Source organism: Natator depressus, chromosome 1 (assembly GCF_965152275.1).
Source record: "Natator depressus isolate rNatDep1 chromosome 1, rNatDep2.hap1, whole genome shotgun sequence".
In the NCBI taxonomy this organism is placed as follows: domain Eukaryota; kingdom Metazoa; phylum Chordata; order Testudines; family Cheloniidae; genus Natator; species Natator depressus.
This window is the reverse complement of record NC_134234.1, coordinates 27,307,493-27,322,290: the sequence shown is the minus strand read 5'-3', so window position 1 is coordinate 27,322,290 and position 14,798 is coordinate 27,307,493. Positions and strand designations below refer to the sequence as shown.

The following is a 14,798-nucleotide window of genomic DNA, read 5'->3' as shown; positions in this document are numbered from 1 at the left end:
GGGTCACCCAGTGAAATTAATAGGCAGCAGGTTTAAAACAAACAAAAGGAAGTATGTCTTCACACAATTCACAATCAACCTGTGGAACTTGTTGCCAGGGGATGTTGTGGAGGCTAAAAATATAACTGGGTTCAAAAACGAATTAGATTAGTTCATGGAGGATAGGTCCATAATTGGCTATTAGCCAAGATTGTCAGGGACACAACCCCATGCTTTGGGTATCCCAAAAAATCTGACTGCCAGAAGCTGTGACTGGACACCAGGGCATGGATCACTCGATAAATTGCCCTGTTCTGATCATTCCCTCTGAAGCATCTGGCACTGTCCACTGCTGGAAGACAGGATACTTGGTAGATTGACCATTGATCTGACCCATTATGGCTGTTCTTATGAGGGGCCTTGATGATGACCATAAAACTCACTAACGACATCGCAATGCACTTCATTAACATGCTTAATTTAGAAACGTGATTACCATGTCACTTATGACTGGAAAACAGTGGATGTACCGTATAGAAAATTGTATTTTCTTTCAGTGTGTGCACTGATGCATTGACTATTGCTGTTGTATCGTGTTGTCTGTTTTAGTACTAATGTGACTACATATACTCTGGAACATGACGCTGGTACTCGTACATATACTTTCATTGTAAACTGCTGAAAGTGTTTTCTGTTAAGAGGCTCAGTGGTATCTTTGTTTCTTTTGTACAGGTAAGTAGCTCTTGTATAGCAGTACACATGTGAAAAGCATTGTTCAAACGTTGACTAATTAATTCTTTTAACACCTCTGAAGTAGATAAACAGGACCATAATGCTCATGTATTATTATAAATATACTTTATCTGTGAGACTGGAGTAGCTCTACTTTCACAGCACGTTCTCTGAGCTACAGTTTTGTGTTAGATGCTCAGGTTGTGACTACAGTAGTACGGTTGGCTGATTTGGAATTTAGAAGTGGTATTGTAGCTGTGTCAGTCCCAGGATATTAGAGAGACAAGGTGGGTGAGGGAATATCTTTCATTGCACCAACTTTTGTAGATGAGAGAGAGAAGCTTTCGAGCTTCTCTCTCACCAACAGAAGCTGGTCCAATAACGGATATTACCTCATCCACCTTGTCTCTCTTGGTGTTTAGAAGGCAGTTTATTGTGTGCAGTTGTTTTGAGTTTCAGACCAGTGACGTCTCAGTTGTGCTTGTTTCTTTTCACATCACATAGAATTAATAACTTTACATATTTTTTTTTGTGTTCCTTTTCTCAAGTCTACAAGTTTAAGGCTTTCTGCAATGCAAGCAAACTAACCTTATCAGATACTCGGGGTACAGGATGGGAAAATATGGTGGGAAAATGATTAAAAAGAGATCACCCATTCTATAGGATAAAGCCACTATAGCTTTTAAAGAAAATGGAACGAAACTGTTACTGTTTTGAGGAATGCAGTCTGTCACCTCAAATGTTTTGGCTTACCACTGCTTTTGATCACGGCATTCATGCCATAAATTGATGTGATTTTCATAAAAGAAATTTTAACACCATCGATCATGTTAAATATTTTCTAATGTACAAGAACAATTGTGAGTTTTTACATGCTTACTCTTTTGAATAACATTGGGAAATTGCTGTATTGTTATATGGAATCTAGGAATATTTTAGACTTGACTACAGGGAGAATTGTACCTGTTTAATCTAAACCAATTCTGTTCAGCAAGTGCAAACCTCTGCATGGACTTTTATCTCTGTATAAGAATGGCTTTTTGAGTTTAGCTTAAGTTGATTGGGAACAAGTTTAAGTTGAATGGAAATAACCCACTTTTAAATTAAAATATAGACAGCTGGGTTTGCACCAGTTTAAAACAGTTTAATTAAACTGGTGCAAGTATGAGTGTAGACAAGACTAATGCTTTAACTAAATTGGGGAGGCAAGTGTCCAACTCCCATTGAAAGTTAGTAGGAGTTGGGTGTCTAACTCTCCCTTAAGCACCTTTAAATGTTATAGCTGGGATTTTAAAAGTATAACAAATATAATCATTCACATAAAATACAGTGCTGCTGATGTTTTTAAAAACATCTTCCCTCCAGGTCCATGAAGGATTTTTGGAGAACAGGATTGTACCGATCAATGACACTAGTACCAGTGGTCCCTCTGAGAAAAGGAGTGTTGATTTACGAATATACATGCTGTGTTTTCTGCCATTTATTATCCTTCTGGTCTTCATTCGTGACCTTAAGAGCCTGTCTGTGCTTTCGTTCCTTGCCAATCTTTCCATGGCTGTCAGCCTGGTAATTATTTACCAGTACATCCTTCGAGTGAGTATACATCCCCCCCCCCCCCAATTGTTTTGTGAAGATGTGACATCTCATTTGGAATTTGTATATAATGTCAAGTGACTATTAGATTTATATTTATTAACCTAACTTTCACACAGCATGGCTTATACTGCAGGTACTAAAGTGATGGGTATTTAAAAAGTGGCAGAAAGAGAGAGCCTTTTGAAGATGTGACATTTATGGGAAATTGGACTGTAAAAAAGAAAGGAAATGCCTACTAATTGCTCCTGCCATTAAGGCAGTAAAAGAAAAGAGTACATGTTTTAAAGAACTTTTGCCCCTTGAGTGTGAAAAAATTATCCTCCATGCCTGTCACCTGCAGCTTTGGGGATTCTGTTCCACTGCCTGTCCCTTCAGTTCAACAGGGCAGCAATTTAAACTGTAACACTTAATTCCAGTGTCTCTCCAAATACAGTACTGAACATTTGCAGACTTCTCATTTAGATCACATGTTGCAAACTTTCTGCTTTTAAGCAGTTGAATAATTGTTGCGTGTACTGAATTGTTGCCATGATACTAAAAGGGGTCTTGAGAGATTTGTATAAAGCAAGCTGAATCATGGATGAAAACAAAAATTCACATTTTTAAAAAAAACCCTCAGAAGATCTGTGACCAGAGTTCAAAAGAGTTTGCCAGGGTTACCTTTGGCATAAGACGATACTGGAAAAATACAAGTGCTACTTTATGTACAGCAGTATTTCCCATAGTGTGATGTGTGCCCCCCACTGATTGGCAAGAAAGACAGCCAGTGGGAGGGTTGAGTTGGGACAAAGGCAAAGACAGAACAATTACCAATAAATATTCTCCAGAGTCTCAGATTTCACTTTAAAAAAAAGTCTTTAGTGGTTATGGTTGTGAAGAAAACCTTCAAAATGTGAAGCTAGTGTAACTGAGGGTATATATACACTAGAAACACTACAGTGGCACAGCTGCCATGCCGTAGCTGCAGTATACACACTTAACACAGCAATGGAAGCATTCTTCCACTGACCTAACAGTGTCTACACCGGGGTTCAGGTCACCTTAATTACATCACACAGAGTGTGAAATTCTTCACAGTCCTGTAGGACGTAGGTAAGCTGACCTAATTTTTTAGTTTTCAGAGTAGCAGCCGTGTTAGTCTGTATCCACAAAAAGAAAAGGAGTACTTGTGGCACCTTAGAGACTAACACATTTATTTGAGCATAAGCTACAGCTCACTTCATCGGATGCATTCAGTGGAAAATACAGTGGGGAGATTTATATACACAGAGAACATGAAACAATGGGTGTTACCATACACACTGTAACGAGAGTGATCAGGTAAGGTGAGCTATTACCAGCAGGAGAGCGGGGGTGGGTGGAGGAAACCTTTTGTAGTGATAATCAAGGTGGGCCATTTCCAGCAGTTGAAAAGAATGTCTGAGGAACAGTGTGTGTGTGTGTGTGTGGGGGAAATAAACATGGGGAAATAGTTTTACTTTGTGTAATGACCCATCCACTCCCAGTCTTTATACAAGCCTAAGTTAATTGTATCCAGTTTGCAAATTAATTCCAATTCAGCAGTCTCTCGTTGGAGTCTGTTTTTGAAGATTTTTTGTTGAAGAAATGCTACCTTTAGGTCTGTAATCGAATGACCAAAGAGATTGAAGTGTTCTCCAACTGGTTTTTGAATGTTACAATTCTTGACGTCTAATTTGTGTCCATTTATTCTTTTATGCAGAGACTGTCCAGTTTGGCCAATGTACATGGCAGAGGGGCATTGCTGGCACATGATGGCATATATCACATTGGTAGATGTGCAGGTAAAAAGCCTCTGATAGTGTGGCTGATGTGATTAGGCCCTATGATGATGTCCCCTGAATAGATATGTGGACACAGTTGGCAACAGGCTTTCTTGCAAGGATAGGTTCCTGGGTTAGCGGTTCTGTTGTGTGGTTTGTGGTTGCTGGTGAGTATTTGCTTCAGGTTGGGGGGCTGTCTGTAAGCAAGGACTGGCCTGTCTCCCAAGATCTGTGTGAGTGATGGGTTGTCCTTCAGGATAGGTTGTAGATCCTTGATGATGCGTTGGAGAGGTTTGAGTTGGGGGCTGAAGGTGATGGCTAGTGGCGTTCTGTTATTTTCTTTGTTGGGCCTGTCCTGTAGTAGGTAACTTCTGGGTACTCTTCTGGCTCCGTCAATCTGTTTCTTCACTTCAGCAGGTAGATCTTGTAGGTGTTTGTCTCTGTCTGAGGGGTTGGAGCAAATGTGGTTGTATCGTAGAGCTTGGCTGTAGACAATGGATCATGTGGTGTGGTCTGGATGAAAGCTGGAGGCATGTAGGTAGGCATAGCGGTCAGTAGATTTCCGGTATAGGGTGGTGTTTATGTGACCATCGCTTATTAGCACCGTAGTGTCCAGGAAGTGGATCTCTTGTGTGGACTGGTCCAGGCTGAGGTTGATGGTGGGATGGAAATTGTTGAAATCATGGTGGAATTCCTCAAGGGCTTCTTTTCCATGGGTCCAGATGATGAAGATGTCATCAATGTAGCGCAAGTAGAGTAGGGGCATTAAGGGACGAGAGCTGAGGAAGCGTTGTTCTAAGTCAGCCATAAAAATGTTGGCATACTGTGGGGCCATGCGGGTACCCATAGCAGTGCCGCTGATTTGAAGGTCTACATTGTCCCCAAATGAGAAATAGTTATGGGTGAGGACAAAGTCCCCATCATGCGCCAGCAGTGCCTCTCTGCCATGTACATTGGTCAAACTGGACAGTCTCTACGTAAAACAATAAATGGACACAAATCAGACATCAAGAATTATAACATTCAAAAACCAGTCGGAGAACACTTCAGTTTCTTTGGTCACTCGATTACAGACCCAGAGCACAGCTGCACCTCCCCCCCCCCAGCCCAGAGACTTACCCGCTACCTTCCTAGTAGGGTTGCCAACCCTCCAGGATTGTCCTGGAGTCTCCAGGAATTAAAGATTAAACTTTAATTAAAGATAATCGCACTTGATGAAACCTCCAGGAATTCATCCAACCCAAGCTGACAAACGTGTACCTCTTAGAACCCAGGGATCCAGAGGGAGAAACAGCTTGATATTGGGTTCTGGGATTGCATTGAGTTTCCTGCATGCTGCCTCCTTTCCCTATCAGGGTGTGCTGGGAACTGCAGCTGCTGGGAACCCTCCAGTTCCCTCCCCCTCCTCTTGGCCTTGTTTTCTATTTGTAAACTGGGCTCTGCCGGGTCCAGTGGCCCCTAGTGGCAGCCAACATCTCTGCAGCCCACTTCTGTGGGGAAAAAGGGAAATTCTGCGCACAGAACGTTAATTTCTGCAAAATCCTGCATTGCGCAGTGGTGCAGAATTTCCCCAGGAGTAAACAATGCTGGCATTTAAAGTGTTGTGTTAACTATCATATTACAAATATCTACACCAGTATTTCCCCAGTGCAAGTGGGCAGAGGACTAGCTGGGGAGAGGAGGAGATGTGGGCGAGGAGCAGCAGGTATTGGTTACATTTTAAGATGTGCAGGCTATTAATACCACATGGTGATGTTGTTGGGGGCGGGGAGGATGGGATTGGGTTTATTTTCCTGGAGAGGGGCTCAGCTTTCAAAAGTCTGGGTAATGCTGATATACGGTATGTGATGATGCTGTGTTTTTTCTCCCCAGGATATATCTGATCCTCGAAAACTTCCCCCTGTGGCTGGTTGGAAGAAATATCCACTTTTTTTTGGTACTGCCATATTTGCTTTTGAAGGCATTGGTGTGGTAAGTGTTCAGCTGTACCCATCTAAATACAATGATTGATGATAAGCAATCCCATTATTAACTTTCAGTTATTCGCAATATTCTGCCCATCCCATTGACTTTCATGTTAATGGGATTCAGCTATTTTAATCAAGCATGCCGCTTATGGGCAACTTTCGTTGTGCAGCCCTGTGGGCCTGCAGCAGCCCCTGTGGAAAGTTCTGGCTTCAGGCTGGTTTGTAGCGCTGTGGCGGGGGAAGGAAGTCCTGGGACATGCTTAGCCAGGGCCCACAAGCTGTGTCCAGGGCTTTCCACAGGGAGTGAGGGTACTGGAGGGCCCATGGGGCTGCACGGTACCTCCCCCTGGCATCAGGGACATCTTTGTGATACAGAGTATGCCACAGTTATCCATGCCTTTGTCATCTCAGAATGAGATTGCTGTAATGCACTGTTCAACCTGGGGACCATTCAGAACTATGGTTTACACAGAATCCTGCAGGATGCTTATTAACTGCAGTTACACTTTGGGAGGACATGATTAAACCAGTGCTCTGGGATACTTACATTTGCTTCAGGTAAGCATCCAGGTGGAATTCAAGGTGTCAGTTTTAACCTCTCAAGCTCTAAGTGGTTTGAAACCTGCTTACCTGAGAGACTCTCCAGGTTTTACTGCCACAGAGGAGATCAGCACAGTTACTGAAGCTGGAGACCTTCTCAACTTATGGAAGAAAAGGTTACTGGCAGAATGCTCTCTGCAGGTTCCTTGCTTTGGGACCCTCCTCCCTTATCTCCTCAGCATTGGTCTGCCAGTGCCCAGGTTTGTTAACCTTCTGGGCACAGTAAACACCTCCTCACCTTTCCTCTTTCTTCTCAGGCTATTGAGGAAGGGGTGGGCTGAAGTTTGGGTTTGGCTATATTTATGGATAGTGTTGTGGTGGTTGTGTCTCCCTGGTTTGGGTTTGGGTTTATATTTTCAGAGCCATCCCATCCATGGGACAGACCGGGGCAACTGCCCTGGGTCCCGCGCTTTGGGGGGCCCCACGCTTCAGGGGGATGTGGGGTCCCGGGCTGCCTGGGGGGTTAGTGGGAGGCTTGGCGCCTGCTCTGCCCCACTGGCTCCCGCCCCTGCTCCTCCCCCACTCCACCTCTTCCCCCAAGTCCTCACCCCACCTCTTTCTGGCTTCTGCCCTCTCCCTCGAGCAATGCCGGGAGCTGGCGGAGCGGGGCGGGCTGGGGCCGGGTCACTCTCTGCTGCCAGTGCCAGGTCCCCCACTAACCCCCCAGCCCCGCTGGACCCCACATCCCCCTGAAGCGCAGGGTCCCCCAAAGTACAGGGCCCAATCCTATGGACGGGATGGCTCTGCTTTGACCCATTCTGGGCACCACCAAAAATTATACAAACCTGGCACCCATGGTTGACTCATATCCAGCTTCTCGTCCACTGTAGTCCCCAGGTTCTTTTCTGCAGAATTGCCACTTAACCAGTTGGTCCCCAGCCTGTAGCCGTGCGTGGGATTCTTGCATCCTAACTGCAGGACTCTGCACTTGTCCTTGTTGAACTTCATCAGATTTCTTTTGGCCCAATCCTCCAATTTGTCTAGGTCACTCTGGACCCTATCCCTATATTCCAGCATATCTATCTCTTCCCCCAGCTTAGTGTCATCTACAAACTTGCTGAGGGTGAAATCCATTCCATCATCTGGATCATTAATGAAGATGTTGAACAAAACTGACCCCAAGACCGACCCCTGGGGCACTCCGCTTGATGCCGGCTGCCAACTAGACATGGAGCCATTGATCGCTACTCACTGAGCCCTATGATCTAGCCAGCTTTCTATCCACCTTATAGTCCATTCATCCAATCCATACTTTTTTAACTTACTGGCAAGAATATTGTGGGAGACCGTATCAAAAATCAAGATATATCACGTCCACCGCTTTCCCCATATTCACAGTTGTCTCATCATAGAAGGCAATCAGGTTGGTCAGGCATGACTTGCCCTTGGTGAATCCATGTTGACTGTTTCTGATCACCTTTCTCTCCTCCAAGTGCTTCAAAACTGATTCCTTGAGGACCTGCTCCATGTTTTTTCCAAGGACTGAGGTGAGGCTGACCGGTCTGTAGTTCCTCGGATTCTCCTTCTTCCCTTTTTAAAAGATGGGCACTATATTTGCCTTTTTCCACTTGTCCGGGACCTCCCCCCCGATCACCATGAATTTTCAAAGCTAATGGCCAATGGCTCTGCAATCACATCAGCCAATTCTCTCAGCACCTTTGGATGCATTAGATCCGGCCCCATGGACTTGTGCATGTCCAGCTTTTCTAAATAGTCCTTAACGTGTTCTTTCACCCCCGAGGGCTGCTCACCTCTTCCCCATACTGTGCTGCCTAGTGCAGCAGTCTGGGAGCTGGCCTTGTCTGTGAAGACTGAGGCAAAAAAAGCATTGAGTACTTCAGTTTTTTCCACATCATCTGTCACTAGTTTGCCTCCCCCATTCAGTAAGGGTCCCACACATCCCCTGACCTTCTTGTTGCTAACATACCTGAAGTAGCTTTATTTAAATGTTCTCCCAAATATGAAATATCTTTTTATTGTATTTTTTTTAATTTAAAGCTGCAACTTATATTCATGTTGACTAATACCTTACTCCATGAGCAGTGTTAGTGAAATCAGTGGTATTGCTCATGGAGTAAAGTCCTATTTGCTGCAGTAAGGGTTCTAAAGTACAGCTCTAAATTAATTAATTTAAAAGTATGGTTCAGGGCAACCCAATGGGAGATTGATAATAGGATTTAGGACTTGATCTTGCTCCCACTGAAGTCAGTGGTAAAACTAGCATTTAATTCAATGGTGAAGGATTAAACCTTGGTGATTTCAACCTTTAGGGTTTCGATTCAGTCCATCGTAGACTAGTGTTGTGGTTGGGTGTTGTAAACATTCAATGATTTTTGGATACCCCCTATGAAATGCGTAATCTAGCAATGTGTGGATAGTTTGCTCTATGACTGCTTGTGCTTTATTTGATCGTTGGATAAATAGAAAATTTCATTCTTCATTACTGTCAGTTTAGCACCTTTCATGAACCCGAATAAGACTTTTTTCTGTAATAACTCTCATAGAGCAGGAATGTTTTATTGATAGTTAAATTGTCAGTGGAAACTCTCAAGTGGGTTAATATAGTATTTACAATCTTTAATGCCTTTCCAATACCTCTTTCTTTATGTATGTATGACTCTATGACTTATTCCAAGAAATGTTTTGCATTTTGGAAATTTGCTGTTAAGTATTCACTTAATACAGAGACTTGTTTTCAAGTTTAAACAGGTAATTGGCCAATCTTGAATAATGATTTTGAGGCAATATCTCCATCTGTCTCAGTTCCATGGATTTACATGAGAAGTTCTCAAAGCTTCCAATAAGGCTTCCATTTGAATTTTCCCATCAGTTGTGTAGCACGTGCCCATTCTATTTTTGCTCTTTAAACAAGAAATTTGTGGATAGGTTTGTGATCCTGAATGTTCATTAAGGGATTGGAGCAGGTGGTACACTTATAGGGGTTCTGAATGGATGCTGTTTTTACTCATTCCCTTTTACTAACTTTCTTTTGAAGTATGCTGCTGCCCCCGTTTTGTGCAAACTGATGTTTCAAGGTAATTTGGTAAAATAGGTTGTTAATATAACTCATACAAAATCTGTTGAAAATCTTGTTTGTTTGCTAATTTGAACAGTTTTATTGTGTGAATGTGGTGGCAACTGACTAACTTGATTGCATCTTGAGCTAAAACAGTCTGGAGAAAGAAGTTCAGTGCAGATTTATGGCAGTTTGGGCCACAAGCTAATCACTGTTTGTGTTAATAGCAAGATGTGTTGCACTCCAGGACTACATTTTCTTTGTTTGCTTGCTTTCTATTTAAGTCAGATTCAGGACTGGGATCCCTATTGTCTGGCATAGGTTACTTTCTGGATTTTGAGGTACTGCAAATTTTGAATATCTTGGCAGCTGGTTGTTAATGACCCATGTATATTGACAGGAACAGCTGACAGCAGGGTGACAGAATGATCAGTCCTTAATTCCTATGCATGCAAATTAGGATTCAGCAGAAGATCAGCGAAAAAGTGGGAAGGAAGAAAGATTTATTTGTGTGCTCAATACACCAATAATGCCAAAAAGATTAACATCTCCCTGTTTCATTACCTCTATTTTGGGCTGTTTGGGGTTGTTACATCTGAATATTTCAGATACTGTGGACATTAGTGGACTCATTTCCCAATATTAAAGTTATGTGCATGTTCATCTGCCTCTAAAAGGACTTTTGATCTCTGCATATTTTACTGTTAAATTGAACGGACAGTTTAATTTCTTCGTCATGTTGCCTTGGCAAGTGAGGAACATAAGAACTTTGTGTTCAAGTGATACTAATAGTGATCATTTCATTGGTGATGAAAGTTACTTTGGGCTCCTACCAACTTGTAAGTTAGGTTTTCAAGACATAAAAATCAGGATGATCTTGAGAAAAATTGGGACAGGTGGCATAAAATAGTCACTGTGAAACAGTTTTTTCTTTTCTTCAGTAATCCGGTGTCACAAGGTGACTGACCCTTTTAAGAGGGAATGGGGTACAGTGCATCTGTGCCTGATCACCTACTACTCAATTGGGCTTAAGGGAAGGCACCTGGGCCTGATAAAGAGGGAGACATCAGCAGGGGAAGGGCTACCCACTGACTCTCTCAGCCTGGTTTGGTAAGGAGAGAAGCTTGGGAAGCTTTGGGAGAGACAGATAGAGAGCTGGAGCAGAGAGCATACTCCAGGGGAGAAGACGACTCCAGCCAGGTAGGGCCGGGAAGGGTGAAATTTGGACTGTAAGGACCTTGTTTTGATTAGAACAGTTTATACTTAAAAAAAACTAAGCATTCTTAGTCTTGTGAAAAGAAGATTGAGGGGGGACTGATACAGTCTTCCAATATGTTAAGGGCTGCTGTAAAGAGGATGGTGATCAATTGTTTCTAATAATCTTTAGAAGTTTTTAAGGTCAGGCTTGACAAAGCCCTGGCTCGGATCATTTAGTTGGGGATTGGTCCTGCTTTGAGCAGGGCGTTGGACTAGATGACCTCCTGAGGTCCCTTCCAACCCTGATATTCTATGATTCTATGTTCTCCAGGTCCACTGAAGGTAGGACAAAATGTAATGGGCTTAATCTGCAGCAAGGGCAATTTATGTCAGATATTAGGAAAAGCTTTCTAACTACAAGGGTAGTTAAGCACTGGAATAGGCTTCCAAGAGAGGTTGTGGAGTCCCCATCATTGGACACTTTTTAAAAACAAGTTGGACAAACATCTGTCAAGATGGTTTAGCTTTACTTGGCTAAACTGAATGGCTCCTCAAAGTGCCTTCCGGCCCTACATTTCTATGATGATAAACCAGGGTGGCATGGAAAGAGAAAAGACTGTGTGGAATTTTTAAGGAGTCCAATAAGGGAAACTGAGGCAGGTGCCACAGAAACAACCCAGGCCATGAGGAGGTGCCTGGGAAGTGATCCATCCTGTGACACCAGGTTTCCCAGCACACTTTACCCAGGTACATTGTTTACTCCCATGAAAAAATATGCACTAGAGACCACTAGGTCTGTCAAGCGATTAAAAAAAGTAATCACGATTAATTGCGCTGTTAAACAACAATAGAAAACCATTTATTTAAATATTTTTGGATGTTTTCTACATTTTCAAATATTTTGATTTCAATTACAACACAGAATACAAAGTGTACAGTGTTCACTTTATTTTTTATTACAGATATTTGCACTGTAAAAAACAAAAGAAATAGTATTTTTCAATTCACGTAATACAAGTACTGTAGCGCAATCTCTTTATCATGAAAGTTGAACTTAAAAATGTAGAATTATGTACAAAAAAACCCTGCATTCAAAAATAAAACATTGTAAAACTTTAGAGCCTAGAAAGTCCACTCAGTCCTAATTCTTGTACAGCAAATTGCTCAGACAAACAAGTTTGTTTACATTTGCAGGAGATAATGCTGCCCACTTCTTGTTTACAATGTTATCTGAAAGTGAGAACAGACTTTTGTATGGCACTATTATAGCCGGTGTCGCAAGATATTTATGTGCCAGATGTGCTAAAGATTCATATGTCCCTTTATGCTTCAACCACCATTCCAGAGGACGTGTCCATGCTGATGACAGGTCCAAAGCAGTGTCGACCGATTCATGTTCATTTTCATAGAATCATGGAATATTAGGGTTGGAAGAGACCTCAGGAGGTCATCTAGTCCAACCCCCTGCTCAATGCAGGACCAACCCCAACTAAATCATCCCAGCCAGGGCTTTGTCAAGCCGGGCCTTAAAAACTTCTAAGGATGGAGATTCCATCACTTCCCTAGGTAACCCATTCTGAGTTACTACAGAGAATTATCTGAGTTACTACAGAGAATTCTTTCCTGGGTCTCTGGCTGGTGAATCTTGCCCACATGCTCAGGGTTCAGCTGCTCGCCATATTTGGGGTTGGGAAGGAATTTTCCTCCGGGGCAGATTGGAAGAGGCCCTGGGGTTTTTTTGCCTTCCTCTGCAGCGTGGGGCACAGGTCACTTGCTGGAGGATTCTCTGCACCTTGAAGTCTTTAAACCATGATTTGAGGACTTCAATAGCTCAGACATAGGTGAGAGGTTTATTGCAGGAGTGGGTGGGTGAGATTCTGTGGCCTGCATTGTGCAGGAGGTCAGACTAGATGATTATAATGGTCCCTTCTGACCTTAATATCTATGAATCTATGAATTCCAGTGCTTCATTTGGGTTTTGTATTTTCAGTATTTGCTGTTATTGGATTACGTTCAAATAAACATGTTTTTCTGGATGATTACAAATGTAACATGGATGTTTGTGTTTAACATTCAATTCAAATAACTGCAGAATTTACATTTGGATTATTGCACATTCATATAAATGCACTTGTGCTACTGGAACATGCAGTCAAACAAAATCTGTGTTTACAACTCCTTTTGGAAGTAGGCATTCTGTAGACACTTTCTTTATTAATTGATACATGACATTTCCTAGGCGAATGCCAGGTTTGCAGCAGATCTGATGTCCTGTCCATACTGCTACTAAGCAAAATTAACTAACCTATGTTCAGAATCCTCTTTTTTCTCAAAGGAAGAAAGGGCTTATGTGAAAATACAAGATTCATTAGACTTGATCACAACATGGCTCCCTCGAACTTGTAGTGCAGATAGGACTTAAAACTGAGGATAAAGCACTATGTCTTTATGACTGGAACTATGCCAAAGCTGGGCCTTTGGAATGTGTTGTATTGTAGTACAGATATAACTTAACAATACACAGAGTATGAATAGAATATTTAATAATTTTGTTCATGTGTATTATAATCAGGAAAATATTCACCACATATGACTGAGAAGCTCGTGTAGTATTTGTCATTTAAGACACCCTCCCCACCTAAAAGTGAAGGTGATACTGTAATTGAAAATTGCAACAAAAAGAAAGAAATTGATTCATATTGTTTAGACAAAATAACATGCTTTTCTGTCCCTTTAAATACAAATCTATGCAATTCAGTATTATTTTCTTGTTGAGTATTGTACACTGGTTAGCTTAGTGAACAGAAAATGCTATGTTACTTTTAAACATTAATTTCAGAGTAGGAAAATAAGGCTTCTCATTTTTGTTTAACCTGTTTCTTCCAGAAGTCTGTTAAGTTGCTTTTGAACTTGGATATCACTGTTTTGCAATAAAGGATGGAGTGGTATTTTGTATACAAAAAGACAGAGGCTTTGGAATCATATTAGGCAGCAGCTAACCAATTCCAGGATTTAAAAGAGGAAAAAAAGTGAATTATCATTTTAAAATGTCATTGTTTTGGATTTTGAGACAGATGCAGAGCAGCTTGTTAGAACTGTGGCTTTGAGATAAAAGCCACTCATTGTCAAAAACTCTTTTAGCAGCTTAGCATTATCCATTTTAAAAACAAAAAAACCCCAAACCTGCTAGCTTAACGCTCTGGTCTGGTGTTTTTAAGACCAGACTGGATTTGTCAGGGATAGACATTTAACAGGTAACGTGACATCATCTTAATGTACAGTTGGGGCATCTCTGGATCAGTGTACATCTACTGCATTAGTGTCTTTCAGTTCTCTGAAGGTATTTGACAAGATGTGCAAAATAAAAGAGGTGGGAATTCTCAGGAGGACATATCTTCAAATTCAGGCTCCCTTGTCAACCTCCAAAGCCAACAGTTACCATGTCATTAATGGACATGTTTTGAACACTATTCAAGCACAAAAAGAAGCATTATCTGACAGGGCCGTCTTCTCCTTTCTTACACTGTCAAGCTTCTGCAAAACCAATAACTATAGGTAAATGGGTGGGAGCACAGTGCATTGCTTTATGTAGCTGATGCACTATTTGAGTTATTGGCCATACAACGTTCCTTGCCTGCTATATTCATCTTCTGCGGAAGTGTAGTGAAGACTCAGGCTAGGTTGTTGATAATTCTTTATCAAATTCAGTTTTCCTTGTGGCAGGTTTCAGAGTAGCAGCCGTGTTAGTCTGTATTCGCAAAAAGAAAAGGAGTACTTGTGGCACCTTAGAGACTAACAAATTTATTTGAGCATAAGCTTTAGCTCACTTCACTGGATGCATTCAGTGGAAAATACAGTGGGGAGATTTATATACATAGAGAACATGAAACAAGCAGGAGAGCGGGGGGGCCCACCTTGATTATCACTACA

At 41.9% G+C, this 14,798-nt stretch overlaps 1 protein-coding gene across 1 annotated transcript in view; it reads left to right on the top strand.

Annotated features, from left to right (window-relative positions):
* Window positions 1-14,798, top strand: part of SLC36A4 (solute carrier family 36 member 4) — a 224,511-nt gene that overhangs the window by 46,188 nt on the left and 163,525 nt on the right. The window contains exons 7-8 of the mRNA XM_074956598.1: window positions 2,077-2,304; window positions 5,961-6,059. Of these exons, the coding sequence (XP_074812699.1) occupies window positions 2,077-2,304; window positions 5,961-6,059 (327 nt within the window). The remainder of the gene's footprint in view (window positions 1-2,076; window positions 2,305-5,960; window positions 6,060-14,798) is intronic.